The following is a 15,937-nucleotide window of genomic DNA, read 5'->3' on the forward strand; positions in this document are numbered from 1 at the left end:
AATCAAGTACGCCTTTATTATTGTCATGTTGAATTTTTATTATTGATGCATGGTCGATCAGTCAATTCAGCAATAAATAAATAACATTCCCAGCCATAGAGGTTTGAAATCCACCAATCAAAACACCTTTGACTCATGAGAGTTCCCTTATCTGAATCCTCACTATGAGAACGAAGTTGGCTATTTTAATCAAGATTCAATTGAAAACTGAAATTTGCTGGAAGTGACATTTTAATAAAATAACACTTTCATGATCTAATGGTGACGATTTAGCCAAGGGTTCTTTGCTGATTCAGTTGGATCTATACATTTTTAAAGCTACAAGGCTCTATAATCCGTAAATCAAACCGTCCGAACAGTGGGACCCACTGTAGATAGGTCATTACCCCAAAATCACATTTGATTGAATGATCCTAACCTCTGACTAATGGGAGTTTATTCATCGAATCCAGCCCACCGAGCCTGATGGCCAGTTAGAACATCAGTTCAGTGTAACCGTTGGTTTGCGACCAACCTGGTGGGTCCGACTTTTGAACGGTTTGATTTGAGTTATGTGCACGTCATGTGGACAATTTCTCTCTGCATGCATATACAAAATCATACTCTGCAAGAGTATCAAAAATTTTCTATCCTGACCGTTAAATCTCCAAAATCATGGCCCTAACAAATACTACCTGAAGAAAAAGAAAAGGCTAAATGTTCCGATGAATGCCAATCACAGCCGCTTAACTACACATGCCAAACACAAGCGTCCCACGTGTGAGAGATCTGCTCCATGCATATCCACACGGCTAGCCAGTTCACTCATCAAGTGGGCCACACGTGTACCAAAGAAGTAGGACATTAGGAAAAAGATAATCAAAGGTCCCTTCTCAAGGTGTATTTGTGGCCCACCTGATGAGTGGGCTGGGCTGGTTTTTAAGATAGGGCACAATCAAAGGTTGGCCCCACATCGTGAACGTCTTGGATCCCACGTACGTGTGCTAATAGGTGGGTGGAGGCCAGTATTTTGACGCATGGAGATGGGAGATGCAGATAGCACTCCTCTTTCATGCTGCAATATCTAGTGTTTAAATGAAAGATCAGACAATTCCACATTACCTTGATTGAGCTAATGGATCTCTATTTCCAAAATCAGAGAGGAAGAGAGAGAGAGGAGGATTCCTTTGAGATTGAACGTATTGGGTTGGAAGGAAATGAATAGTAGAGAGAGATAGAGAGAGAGATTCCTTTGGGTTAGAAGGAAATGAGAGAGACAGAAGGGTTCTTTAGAGATTGAATGTATTCTGTCGTGGAAGAAAATGAATGTTAGAAGGAAATACAAGCTATTGTGGGGGTGTAGTATCATGTTCTTAGGTTGGCAAAAAACCGCTTCAAAACGGAATCCTCTAAACTACTTGTTGCTTACGCAGAGTTGCAACACCCGAGCTCTGTGGGGTCCACATTTTTGTCTATATGATATCCACTCCGTCCATCCGGTGAGGTTCTTGATTTTACTCCATGGGACCAAAATTTGACCTGACCCACAACTCAGATTGGACACACACAGGGAACAATGGAGAAGGAAGGCCAACCATAGGTTTGTGTGTGGCGCCCACCGTGGTGTGAATATTCCATCCAACCCGTTCATCAAATATATCACCCTAGGATTAAAGGATAAACCAAAATCGGCAAGATTGAAGGTCCATTCCGTCTACAAGCTTTAAGAGATTTTAGGTATGATGTAGAAATTTTCAACGTTGTGTGGCCCACCTAAGATTTTGATCGTGTTAATTTTTTAGCATGTACAGTTAATACAAGAAGGCACATCTGATTTACGGAGTGGATATCAAATTCGCAGTGCAGTGGGTGCCACAGAGCCAGGGTGTTATTACCTGTGTGGTGCCCTGGAGGATTCCGGTACACTTCCAATTTTCCCAACCAAGACACGGGGAAGCTGACTTAGTCAAAGATTGCTGTTACTAGCCATTTTCCATTCTTCGAGTGGGACCCAGAATGAGAGCGGATTAGGTGAGACCCGGAAGAGCTGTACACCACTCGACTCGAACCGAGTTGAACTTGGCAAGCTTACGTTGAACTCAAACTTGGCTTAATCCTTGAGCCTGGTTGGCCTTAGCAGAATTCGAGTCTAAGTGATTTTTTATAAACACATATGATGCATCTTCAATCTCTCGTACTCTGAATGCAAAAGAATGACAAGATTTTGCAAGCATTTTATCCAATACTTGGCAAGCAACATTAAGATTAAGATATGAGAACGGTCATACAATGTAGGGGTTTTTTTTTCTTGTGATTTGTTTATTCAATCTTCCGTCAAATACCTAGTTCGAGAATACCCTAAAATGAATGTCGTCTAATAAATAACACTTCGTTGAGTTATTTTATGAAACATTTGGAAAGTAACATTAAGATTAAAATAAATGAGTCACTTAGCCGATTTGATTCGAGTTGGGGTTCGAGGCGAGTTGAATTGAGCTTGGGCAAGCTCGAACTTAGCTCGAAATTTTTTCAAGCCCTAAAAATCAGCTCAACTCAATCCGAATCCAATTTCAAGCCAAGGTAATTCGAACTTTCCTGAATCGAGTCGAGCAAGCTGACTGAGCTAACTCAGCTTGTGTACAACTCTACCCCTAATGCACCGGGGTAGGTGGGACCCCTGACTGTGGGTGTATGTGACTACATCCATGCCGTTCATTTGTATTGAAGGCTCGTTTTAGGGAGAGGTCTAAAAAAATGAAGTAGATCCAAATCCCAAGTGGACCATAATACAAGAAACTATGGTAATCGACCATTAAAAACCTCTCATGGGCCATAAAAGTTTTAGATCAAGCTAATATTTGTATGGTCTCTTCAACAGGTTGGATGGAAAACAAACATTACAGTGGCCCCATGAAGTTTTTAATGGTGGGGATTCAATCACTACTATTTCTTGTGGCATGGTCAATGTAAGATTTGAATCTGCCTCATTTTTTGGATTATGCCCTAAAATGAGCTTTCAAAACAGTTGGACGGTGTATATTTAGGGCACATACAACACTGTGAGCCCCACAGTCGGGGTTCCCATCCACCTCGGTGGATCCGGGGTCTCGCCTAATCCGTTCCCGATTGAAATCCCCAAAAGCACATGTTTTATGCAGCGAGAAAAACACCCAAGCTCTGTGAGACACACTAATTGTATATGTAAAATCCACTCCTTTCATCAAGTGTTGTCATTGATCATAGGTCATGGTGAAAAAATCATCCAGATTCCCAACTTTAGACAAGCCACACCGCGGGAAACAATGAAGATGGAAGAGGTTTCAGTAGAAATTTTGCCTTAATACAATGATTTTTGTCATCCAAACATTATTTTTGTAAATCGGTGGTTAAATATCACTGGTTAGTCACTCGAATATGATCTTGTGCTTGTGGCCCATTCGAGACTTTGAATTTCATAATTTTCGGGCAAAGTATATATTTCAATGGCCTTATTACAACTATTGTGTCAAACATCACATACTTATATTAATTAGAGATATTAAAGTTGATTTAGTAATTAAATTCAAACCCCGGTAATATATAATATGCATAGCTACTTTTAGATTACAGGGGATTCTGAATATAGGGTGCCAAACACAACAAGATGATTTCTAATACAAGGAGTTTCAAATATAAGAGGTTTCAAAGCCATGCTCCCAAACAGGCCCTTGGTGTCAATTGTCTTACTTAGTTTAAATTAAAATTTTAATTTAAATAAGCAATTGAGTTTTAATTGACATAATTTTAATTGGTCTTATTCACCTCCTTTTAGGACATAGTCATTCATTTGTTACTTTTGTCAAATTTCTGTATATAGTTGTGGTATCTTATTCCACACAATTTAAGAATATACTAGATGATTGACATGAGAATCGGAAAAAGGCTATTTATAGCCTCCAAACTCGATTTTTTGGTAATTTTTTGGAAGTTTAAGGTTAGACTAGAGTTGAATGGCTAAGATTTTTGGATCATCACGTGGCACAATCCAAACGGCTAGATAGCTTGGTTAAGGTATAATTTTGGGTTCGAATGAGGCATATAGGGGTATTTTCATAGTTGCACATGAGCAAAGGTCTCTCAGGGAGGTTTAACACATGAGAACTCCTTGCCAAAGCAAAGGAGGTGCTACATGTCGAGTGGAGGCCATGGCATGGGTCTCCCCCTATTTTGGCAGGTCTCCAACATGTGTAGGCCTATATGGGAACTCCGGTTGCTATGAGGGTTGCTCGTTGTTCGAGTTGTGGACCTCTGTTGGGCTTATGGGCTTTGACTTTCAACTTGGTTTTGTGTTTACTTATTTGATTGGGTTTTACTCAACGAGCTAACCCAGAGTGACCTAGTGAGTCAACTTGGTGAGTTAATTTGGGAAGTCAAGTTTTAAAGACTCATAGAGTTTAAGTTTATAATGTTTATGGACCTAAAGTTTGTATTAAGATTTACACTTAGATGTCATCTATTGGGATTATCCAACTTAAATTAGCTTGTCAACTGGGGTAGGATGCCCACACACTGTTGAAACATTGACTACATTAGTTTTGGAGCAACCCTTTATTTTACACGCGCGCACGCGCACACACACACACATAGATGATTACTCACTTGCGCATTAGCTCTTATGAGAACTTTGGAGAAAATTTTCAGAACTAATCTCCCACAACGCAAAATATGAACAGTCCACGCGATGCAACACCCCATGAAACCTTTGAGCCCAACTTTCACCTTAATCCAAAAAACTTTGGTGGGCCATGGAAAAAGAGAGACAAATCAATGAAGGAAACTATTTCCTTTTACCATGGCCCACCAAAGTTTTGGATCATCACATGGATGGTTTAGATTTTGCACTCACATCATGGGAGTTAAGTTCTGAGAAAGTTCTCATGAGTTCTCATGAGGAGTGCCTAGGCGAGCATCCCCCCCGTGATGTGTGTCAAACATCAACACCGTGCATTTGATGGGTCCCCTTTAAGTTATGAGATCTTCCAAAAATCAACCATATACAGAACTAAGGTGGATCATATCATCTAAAACTATGTGAAGACATGGCTAAAACATATAAAATCACTTGGCGGGGCCCACCTAAGTTTTAGATGCAGCTGAAACTTAAAATGACCCCTCATCCCAGTGGAACGCACATAGTAGATGGGCTGGATTTATGATCCATATCTCGGTGGACCCAATAAATAATTATGAAGATTTTAATGGGAGGATAACCGTTCACAATGTTGTATGTGGTATGGCTCGCCCAAGTTTTAAGCATGTGGGCCACCTTGGAATGGTACATCTAACTGATGATGTTGATGTTTGACTCACATCATGGTGGGGCCCACACAGCTCGACCATGATGACCTCGTGGTACCATTTCCATATATATTATATACATATAGAGAGAGAGAGGCATGCTCACCTAGGCACATGCACACCTTTGCACACGTGTCATGGGCATTTAATTTGAACGGTCCATGTAATGTGGAATCCCATGAAACCCCATATGATAAATTTTCACCATAATCTAAATTTCTGGTGGGCCATATAAAAGAGAAATGCAAATCAAGGAAGGAAGCTCTTTTCATTTTTCATGGCCCACCAAAGTTTTGGATCAAAATAAAAATTACGCCCGGGGCGTTTCATGAGGTGTTGCTTCACGTGGACCATTTAAATTTTAGAGTCATATTGTTCAAATTTTAGAGGCATATCATGTATGATAAGTTCTTAAAAAATTTCATGCGAGTTCAGTTTAAACTTGTGGGCGCGCGCGCACACACACACACACATATGGGAAATGGTTCTATGCGGTCGAGCTCATGGAAACTTCCCATGAGGTCGAGCCGTGTGGGCCCCACTGTGATGTGTGTCGAACATCAACACCATGCATTTGATGGGTCCCCTTTAAATTATGAGATATCCCAAAAAAATCAGGTGTATACGAACTCAGGTGAGCCATACCATCTAAAATCATGTGAAGACATGGCCAAAACATATAAAAGCATTTGGTAGGGCCTACATAAAAATTTGGATGCATTTAAAACTTGGTCTGACCCCTCATCCAAGTGGGACACATATAATGGATTGGCTGGATTTGTGAACTACATCTCGGTGGGCCCAAAAAATGATTATGACTGTTTTAATGGGAGGGTAACCCCCGTCAACTTTTGCATGTTGTGTGGCCCACACAAGTCATTGATTGACTTGAGTTTTAAGCTTGAGGCTCACCATGGAATGGTGCATTTGATCGATGGGTTAGATGCTCCATACGCATCATGGTGGGGCCCACATAGCTCGACCTCATGGGAAGTTTCGATGAGGCCGACCGCATAGAACTATTTCCCTATATATATATATGAGCTTTTTTCAACTCTATACATCACTTTTAAGCCACCGTTCACCTTTTTGTATGGGCGCATTTTTATTGGACCAAAATACTCCTGCTTTATAAGATATGTAACTTTTAAAAGCTGATGCTCCCGACAGTTACCGATTATAACCGTAGCTGTAGACAAGGTTAAAAAGGCCAAGGTGAAATCACCGAGCCAAGTATATAGCTACGGCTAATAACCGTAGCTAATAGTAGAAGCCTGCCACTTGCTACGGTTATAATTTGTAGTTAGAGGTTTATCTCAGTGAATTTCATGTTTATCTTGTTGAATATATGTTTGGCTATGTCTAGGGTTATAATCCGTAGTGATAGGGTCATCGGCTTCCTAAAATTACACTCCGAGTAAAGATGGGGATTTTGGTCCAATAAAAATGCACGCTTACATGAGGGTAATAATTTTGGAGAGCAAGCTTTGAAAGGCAGACAAAGTAAGGTGGCTTAAAAGTGAGGCATACAGCCAGAAAAAGCTCACATATAATTTATTTACTTATTTAATCTCAATAAAGACGGCCTTATCAATTGCATATAAACATAACGGTGAACCCAAGGAGGCTTCAACAGCAGGAATTTCCTTACCTACATTTTTCCATCGAAAGGCCCACTTGATTTTTGGATCTGACTCGTTTTTTAGAACATGTCAAACATGATCTGAAAAATCAGATGGACGGTGTGGATTTCTCACAAGGACAACAGTTGCCCCAGGAATCCCTGTGGAAAGAAAGATGGTCCCGTACCACATGTTGCGGTAATTACATTTAGGCGAATCAGTTCTCAATAAAGATGGCCAGTTATTTTATAACTATAAACTTGCCAACATCTTCAGTGGACCGTGAGGCCCATCATATGAATGGTTTGGATAAGTGAGCATTGCCCTACCTGTACAAACTTAAAAGCCGGTGTACCGAACGAACTCTAGGCCGGCATATCTTGTCGTGCCAACCGCCTACTTATTTATCTAATCAGGAAGTCCGTCCAATGCCCAAATTACTCGTATGCATACGCATGGGAAAACCTGATCAACGGCCTAGATCACACCTTAGTGCCATCTATAATGCAACGAGCTGTATCGTTAGCTTATGGTATGACTAGGGGATTTATATACTTGTGATGATCCAATCATCAATCTGAACTGTCCATTCACTAAATGACATTACTAGCAGGCCAAGATGCGAAAATCACACTGATCGAATCATCCTGACTCACTGCATGCTAGACTTTTTATTATAGCCGTCTATTTCTCAAGCAATAGATTAGATGTTAATAACATGTAAGAAAGTTTTTCTTGAGAATGATGTTGAATCCATGGATAGGCCGATCGAGAACATGTTCCAGATTAATGATTATACCCATTTTTATCTGCTCATTTTTAGCCGTCCATTTTTTTGCAGCATCCTGATTGGTTGTTTAGAATTATGCGGTTAATGTGACTATTTTAATCGATCAGTTGGCACAACCTAGCAAGAACGATCAGACGGTCCAGATTTATTAATGGACTGTCTCGCGCGTCTTAAGAAAGTAGCTGTATCATGACCCTATGAAACAACCAGTTGTATCAGATCCTTAGCCCTGCAGAGTATACTGTACAGCTTTACAAAGTTAAATGAGAGGAGTTATTTGATAATCTGTCAATGTATGGTGCTTGATACGCAGACAATTAGAACTTATATAAATAGCTTAAATTGTGTAACCCACTGTTATTGATTCTCATGACGAAAATCAGACTGGTTGAACAATCATAACCACTGATTTGTTTGCTGAAATGGGACAATTGGGTATTTTTTATTCTCACCGTCCACTAAAACTCTACAAATCCGATGGTTATGTTAACAGAAAACTGTAACTTTTAGCTTATGGTATATCTAAAGTGGGACCTATAATTTGGAAAGTTTAGATTGAATGAAATTTTTTACGAAGTGTGAAATTTTTAGTGTCGGCGTATCACCCATTACACTATGCCAGAGTATCCAACTTTTAAAAACGGATGATATGATCCTATGATCATCATCATTCCTCTTGTGGCGCCAAACACCCCCGTCTTCCCGCGAGGGTGCGCAGGATAAGCCATGTCGCTCTGCAACTACAACACCGCGCGCACGATAGCAACAGCGGATGTCTTCCATTTCCCCAACCGCCCTGGTTCTTTTCCATCTTACCCCTGGCTTCCAAATCCCTTGAAATCCCCTCTCTCTTCTCCAAGCAGAAGCAGAGTCTCTCTCTGCTCTCGCCACCAAATTCCCAATTCGCCCCTGGAAAACGAGGAAAATACGAATCAGCCGGGGGAGATGGAGGAAAAGAAGAAGAGAATTTCGGAGCAGTCGTCGTGGGAGGCGAAGGATTCCGACGGCCAAGATTACCTGTACAGGCTGGGGAAAGAGGCGGAAAACATGAACATCGCCGTCGGTGCCAGGAAAGGGATGATCGATGATCTCTTCGTTGGCAATTTCCTCGGAAAAGACTGTATTGCCCCTCTCTATCTCTCTGTTTGTGCATGAATTATGGAAGATGACATTTATGCCCCCCATTTTTTTACACATGTGCAACTTCTCTTTTGTGTTTTCTACTTCTGGCAAAAAAAATAAGGGCACATTTGGATGCCTGTAAGCTCTTTAAATTGTAAGTAACTTACAGGTAATTCTGTTTGGATGTAAGCTGTAAGTTACTTATAGTTATAGGTAAGTTGCTTTTTGTATTTGGATAACCCGTAAGTTAGTTACAGGTAAGAATTACACCAAAAAGAGCTTGAAGTAGGGAATTGTTCCAAAATCTGATTAACACAGCCATTTTGTTAAGCCCATCTAGATGAATGGTTGAGCTGCTTCTTAGGTTAAACTAATCATAAGGGGGCCATAAAAGTGGGCCCACGTATTCAAAATACATGTAATGTAGAACACTAAGGTAAGCAACAAGGAAACTTTAAATTCTCATTTTCAATCCAAAAAATGTTTACAATGCTGCAAGGGAGAGAAACATACAAACAAACTACATCGAAGGAGCATAACTGCAACTTGAAGGCCACTTCCACATTGTAAATGCAAGGAAATATCATTACAATTTGATCTGGACTGTTCCTAACTGTGATAGAGGAATTATACGAGTCTGATGTATCGGGACAGTTATTGCTGGATGTGCACCCAGTGCGTACAATTGGGCCAATGGTTAGTTCATCCAGACCATTGGCAACGGCACGGTCAATCATACTGACACAGTCCAATGGCATGCAGGTTTGCTAGAATGTTTTTAGGACATCTGAGCCATTTATCAGGTGGGACCAACCATGTGGATCATTTGTTCAAAACATAAGCTGTCCAACTGTTGTGTAAGCTGCACATGTACAGAAAATGGACAATTAGGCTGTCTGTTATTTTCTACCATGCATGACAGGGTGCAAGGAAAAGCACAAAATATCAATCTGATCCGAAACTTATGTGGCCAACAAGGATTTTTTAATGGTCAGTATTCAATCAAAACTGTTTCCTGTGGTGTGGTCCACCTAAGATTTGGATTGGCTTCACATGTCGGCCCATGCCCAAAAATGAGCTGGCAAAGTGGATGGATGGCATGAATACAACACAGACATCAAAGTGGGCCCCACAGCCTGCCTCATCTCTCGTGCGTCTCGGGGGTAACAGGACACGGATTGCATACTTATATTACCAGTAGCAACTCGTTACTGGATGGTGCTTTGTGGGCCCCACCATGATGTATGTGTTTTATTCATGCCGTCCATCCATTTTTCCAGCTCATTCTTGGCATAAGCCCAAAAATGAGGCAGATCCAAATGTCATGTCAACCACACCACATAAAATAATGGTGATTGAATGCTCGCCATCAAGAGGGTCAAGATGATATTTGTGTTTTCCCTTCATCTAGGTTTGTGTGACCTTATCAAGAGGTTGGATGGCAAATAAATATTGTAGTGGGCCCCAGGAAGTTTTTAATGGTGACCATTAAATCACCACTGTTTCCTGTGGTATGGTCCACCTGAGATTTGGATCTTACTCATTTTTGGGCTCATGCCCTAAAAAAAGACCCGAAATGGATGGACGGGATGGATAAAACGCATACATCATGGTGTGGCCCATAGAGCACCATCCAGAAGCACCTATATGCAATCCACGTTCGTCAAATGGACCCTAACACGGGAAAAAAAGAGTGTTTGGTCACAAACGTTGGAAGGGAGAGAGAGAACTTTCTGTTCCAATTTCCGGAAGGGAGAGACCTTCAATGGGTGGAGCTGCATTTCCCCATTCCTCTGCCAAATTAAAAAAAGAATCTGTTGGACTGTAAGAAAGTCCCCTGTAAGTAAAAGCATAGCCCTTTCCCTTGTAACTTTTTTTTTATAGCCTGAGACTTAGTTACAGGTTGAGAATAACTTATTTGTAAGATTCCTCCCCCAAACACTAAGCAGTGTTGCCATCATCATATGATTCAGGATACGAATCATATGATTCGTATTGTATCATATGACCGTACAATATGAATCATACGGTCAAATCACATTTTGAAGTGAATCATATGATTAAATTGTGAATCATATCATTCGATATTTCACTCCCAAAACCAGTAGTGTTCAGTCAGAATTTTGATTTTTTTCATTTTTTTAGGGATTTCTGTATCAAAACATATTTAGGCACAACGCTTATTAGAAAAACATATATTTTGCAACCTTTGGGAGATTTTGAGGACTTTAGGAGCTTGTGAGCCATAGAAAACCTAGAGAAAGAAATCAACATATTTTTTTGTTACTCAACAGAATCGAACGCCGCTTGTTGCATTCGATTTCTAAGTTAAAATAGATAATAATAAATGTAAAATATTCAATTATTCCTGTCTATTTCATTTCTTTCATATATTGGTGAAAATATGGTTTTTATTTCTTTCGGAAAAGAAAAATAGAACATTTTGATTATTTTATTTATTTTTTCTGTTTTTTACAATTCTTTTTTAGGGCTTTTGTGTTTAAAACTTATGTACGCCCCACATACAACTTCTTCTCTCTTTTTTTGAGAGATAGTTGTGAGATTTGGAATTTATGTGGGCCCAAATAGTTTTTTTTTTTTTCATGAGTTTTCTCATTTATTTCAAAATTTCACTAATTGTCTCATTTTTAATTAATTTATAATTTTCTATGTTTGCATGGGAATGGGAAAATGTTATTTTTTGAATCATATAGAAAATTTACATGTACATGAGATGGAATATATATATATATATATCGGAATGTTCACCTGCATACCAGTTCTCACGATAACTTGTGGGAACCTTTTGAGTACTCATCTCCCATGATATGAGTGCAAGATCTGAACCATCCACATGATGCAGAACCCCATAAAACCCCTAGGGCCCAAGTTTTACCCTGATCCAATACTTTGGTGGGCCATGGAAAAAGAGGGAGGCAAATCAAGGGAGGAAACTATTTCATTTTTCCATGGCCCACCAAAGTTTTGGATCAGGGTAAAAGTTACGTGAAGAGGGTTTCATGGGGCGTTGCATCACATGGACGGTTTAGATCTTGTACTCATATCATGTGAGATGAGTTCTCAAAAGGTTCTCATGGTGCGCAGGTGAGCATTCCTCTCTCTCTCTCTATATATATATATATATATCATACATCTTTTTTGTTTTTTGCATATTCATGACAAAATGGATGATTAATGTGTTTATATTTTTATTTTTATTTGATTTATGTACAATTTTTATATTTTTTTGTGACATGTTTTATGAAAATCTAAAAAAATCTCACAATTTACAATAAGATTTACGATACGATACGATTCAGACCCCTTTATGATTTACGATATGATAACGATTATGACAACATTACTTGTAAGTAACTTACAGGTAAGTAAGTTACATTTTACGAAAGTCTCAGGCATCCAAACGAACCCTAAGAATTTCTTTGTGCCTACAATGTTTGTAGAATAAGCTTATTCCATAATCGTGTGTGTGGGACCCACCTTGATGTAGGGTCCATGAGACCCTGTCCATTAGGCGCATGCCTTTCAAATTCACACCTCGTTACTGAAATTAGCCTGATACGAAATGTGGGTGGGTCACACCATAGGGTAAAAGTAGGCAATGGGGAAGTCCACCATTGCAGCCTTCCGGATTGTGTGGGGCCCACCGTGTTTTTATATGCCACCCAGTTCAGTCATAAGATGCGCCTCGTTGGGATGAATGGATGCCCCAAAAATCAGGCCATTCCAAAACTGAGGCAGCCACACCATGTGATTTTAGGGGCTCAAGGTATGATTTTACTTGGTGTGGCCCACCTAAGCTTTGGATCGGTCTGATTTTTGGGCTCCAAGCAGAACATGAGGGAGCGAATATGATGGATGGAGTTGGTGTTGTGCATACATCATGGTGGGGCCCACTTGCAATGTTGTACAATAAGCTCATTCTACAAAAGTTGCAGAGGAATCGGTCCCAAGATAAGAAACAATGGAGTTACGCTCTACCTGATGATATGTATGATGTTGCTGAGTCATCATATTGCACTAGTGGGACCAACCATTTTTAGAGATCTGGAGCGTTTATCTGATCAGCCCCTCCTTGGATGAACCGTGCCTGTAGTATCTCCCAGATCAGTGGATTTTAGCCATCCAATCTTTTGCCCATTGTGGGTTGGATTTGGACTGCCTGTTTGCCTTTTCGTAAGCATCCAATTTTCAAGGCCTATAATGATGGTTGGTGGATCACAACACATTCATGATGAGGACCATAGATCACCAGTCTGGATCGCCGAACCGTCGGCCCCATTTGTATAGAACATGGGCCCCACTCGTATAAATTGAGGGCACAAGCATGCACGCACACATGGATGGGATCATATAATCTTCCCCATGAATTCCCTTCTCATTTCATATTTTGTAATCATCATCATTATTTTTTGCAGCGGATATAGTTTTCGATTATAGGCAAAAGGTGACTAGGTCATTCGAGTACCTCCAGGGTGATTATTACATTGCGCCTCTTTTTATGGTGAGTTTTTCTGCTTTTTTATCTTTATGCTTTAACATTTTCTTTTCTGTAACTATTTTTCATTATTTTTGTTTGTTGATATTTAGAATTTGTTGCAGCGATTAGAATATTTATTGAAATTGAAGAAATTTGAATTAGATTGGCTGTTAGTGTTACAAGCTCAAGTGGTTTAAGGGCCTAGCTTGGCATATTCATTAGGCACCTCACTTTTAGGATGAGAGCTAACACCAAGGCTTGTGTTCAAGTCACAGAGGGGGTGATCTTTGAAAAGGGCAACCTGGACGAAACCGAAAGCCACCATAAGGTTGAAACATCTACCTGGACATAGTCTAGACTAGAGCAAGTGTTGCGACAGAATGCGCTGCTAAGTCCTAGGGATTTTGCCATGTGGGTAGGTACCAAACAATTAGTACGTGTCAGATGTTGTTGAACTACATAGTGGAAGATTCTAGAATGGTGTTTCTCTTGGAATTGATATATGGCCTGCTGCATGTAGGCAGCTCGTCAGAATGTGATTTGAAGTATGCACAAAATAATGTCACTATTGTAGGAAAAATAATAATAATATCTATGTAGAAAACAATTAAATGAATTTCCAGATGTCGGAAGTATAAACGACTAGGAAGCAGGAGCAGGAATGTGTGTCTGAAGCGTGATTTGGAGTGGGGGTGGCACCTGGTTAGATGGATCATGCAACTAAGTTCTGTAATGAAGCATTTGAGTTTTGAGAATGTAGAAGTGGGGAACATGATTCTATGATACAGACTATTGAACGTACGATGTTTTGATGTGCATGCTAAATCCTCCCCTCATCTCATAATAGTATGAAAGGATAACATTAGCATTCATTAATACCCCCTTCAACGAATATGAATGGATGCCATTAACATTCCTCTTTTGTGTGGCTAATATCAAATCAGCTTAATTCTTTGTTTCCACAAATGCACTATGGGAGCCACCTGAGACAGCTCGCAGGTACTCTTATCTCTTTCTCACCCGTTTTCATCCTCAGCATCGCCAGGGGTCCACTAGTTCGTAGTGTATAGTTTTTATCCTCAGTGCTACTCTCTTGAACCCTGTTACGATGCAGGTAAGTGTATCAGGCATGTGAATGGTCCAACCATATCCAAAATGTCCATCCAGTAGGCCTCACCTTTGACCAACCACCATTAAAATTCCATCCAATAGGACCATGGTGGCTAGGTTCTCCAAAATATTAGTGTACTGTATACTACATCGGTACTTTGCATGGTATATTCAAATACGAAGCCGCTAAAGTTGTTGAACCTAGCAAACCTAACTAATCGGGGCATATGCCACATTTTAAGCAGTTGGAATACCACATAACCATTTATTCTTACCATGGAGGGTTGCTTGTGAATTACAATGGATATAGTGTATACTATATACACATACAAATGGCACACACGTGCATGGATTCAAACTATGCACCTAAATTGCTTGAATTATCCTAATACAGATAGTGGACATTTGTATTTTGGACCACTGCTTAATTTCCCTTGTGATAGTTGATCTGATGGACACAAACCCAACATTAGGATCATCCATTTAGAACATTTTGTGGGTTACCTCTCAACAATGAGGCCCATGAGTTGCATAGTTTGGATCGAGTTACATGCACACCACATATACAATGGCTCTGGCATGTGCATGGACTGTCATACTCTACCATTATGTTACGTAACTCAAAAGATTGGAAGATAAGTTGATTTTCATACCTTTCCTTCTTTTAAGAGTGAAATGGCCAAAAAAAAACCATGATCCTTAACAAAATTCTATTAGACCAAGAAAGAAATTTGGAGGAGAGGGAGATATCAAGGAAATATTCTTTTGAAAGAGGGGAAGAATAGATATTAAGAAGGAAATTAAGATATTTAGGTTTTTAGTTGCGGCTACTATGTTTTAATTGAAATTGTGGCTGAGTGCATTCTTAATTATGCTTTTTAGGATATGCAAAACATAAGGTGTAAGTATACTCATACCATTATATTTTCTAAATATATAGCAAAAGACTAATCCTACCCCAGCATACTGGCTTTTATCTATGGGTAGCTTACCTCATACAAGTGTACCTGGTTCACCAGCTGTGAGATTGCTCCCAATCGGTGCTTAGGATTGAGTAGGATTAGAGGTGTTAGGTACCTGTCCTTGCCTATGATTCGCAGTCTCTACTCAATGGCTTGTATAAATCTGGCTCACAGCAGAGATTCATGCATTCACTATGAAAAATTTTACATAACAATATAAAGATAAAAATCACCCAATTGCAAAACAAGAGGAATGTAAATGATCAACAAGATACAAAAATCCTTATCGAAGTGAAGTTAATCGAGGTTTTGTCATTGAGATCTCTTAAAATGAATAACCTTGATCTACTACAATCTTCAAAAGGGATCAGAAAGGACCGCTGATTGTTAAAGCTGTTTCTCAGGCCAAAATGACTGAGTGGTGTTCCATTCCCAAATCATTGCATAAATTCTTCTCCAACTCGTTGAATGCTCTTCATCTCCGTTCTCTGTTCTTGCTGAAAATCTCTTTGCTAGT

The 15,937-nt window shown here is 39.8% G+C and overlaps 1 protein-coding gene across 6 annotated transcripts in view; it reads left to right on the top strand.

The window, feature by feature from the left end:
- The first annotated feature begins 8,395 nt into the window (after window positions 1-8,395).
- Window positions 8,396-15,937, top strand: part of LOC131217209 (ribulose bisphosphate carboxylase/oxygenase activase, chloroplastic) — a 32,458-nt gene continuing 24,916 nt past the window's right edge. For 5 of the 6 annotated variants that reach the window (XM_058212057.1, XM_058212055.1, XM_058212053.1 and 2 more), the window contains exons 1-2: window positions 8,397-8,848; window positions 13,287-13,372. In XM_058212057.1, the coding sequence (XP_058068040.1) occupies window positions 8,455-8,848; window positions 13,287-13,372 (480 nt within the window). In that variant the 5' untranslated portion in view covers window positions 8,397-8,454. Of the gene's footprint in view, window positions 8,849-13,286; window positions 13,373-15,937 lie in introns of all 6 variants that reach the window. The other variant, XR_009157226.1, reaches the window with a different exon arrangement.

The sequence above is a fragment of the Magnolia sinica genome, chromosome 10, assembly GCF_029962835.1.
Source record: "Magnolia sinica isolate HGM2019 chromosome 10, MsV1, whole genome shotgun sequence".
NCBI lineage: Eukaryota > Viridiplantae > Streptophyta > Magnoliopsida > Magnoliales > Magnoliaceae > Magnolia > Magnolia sinica.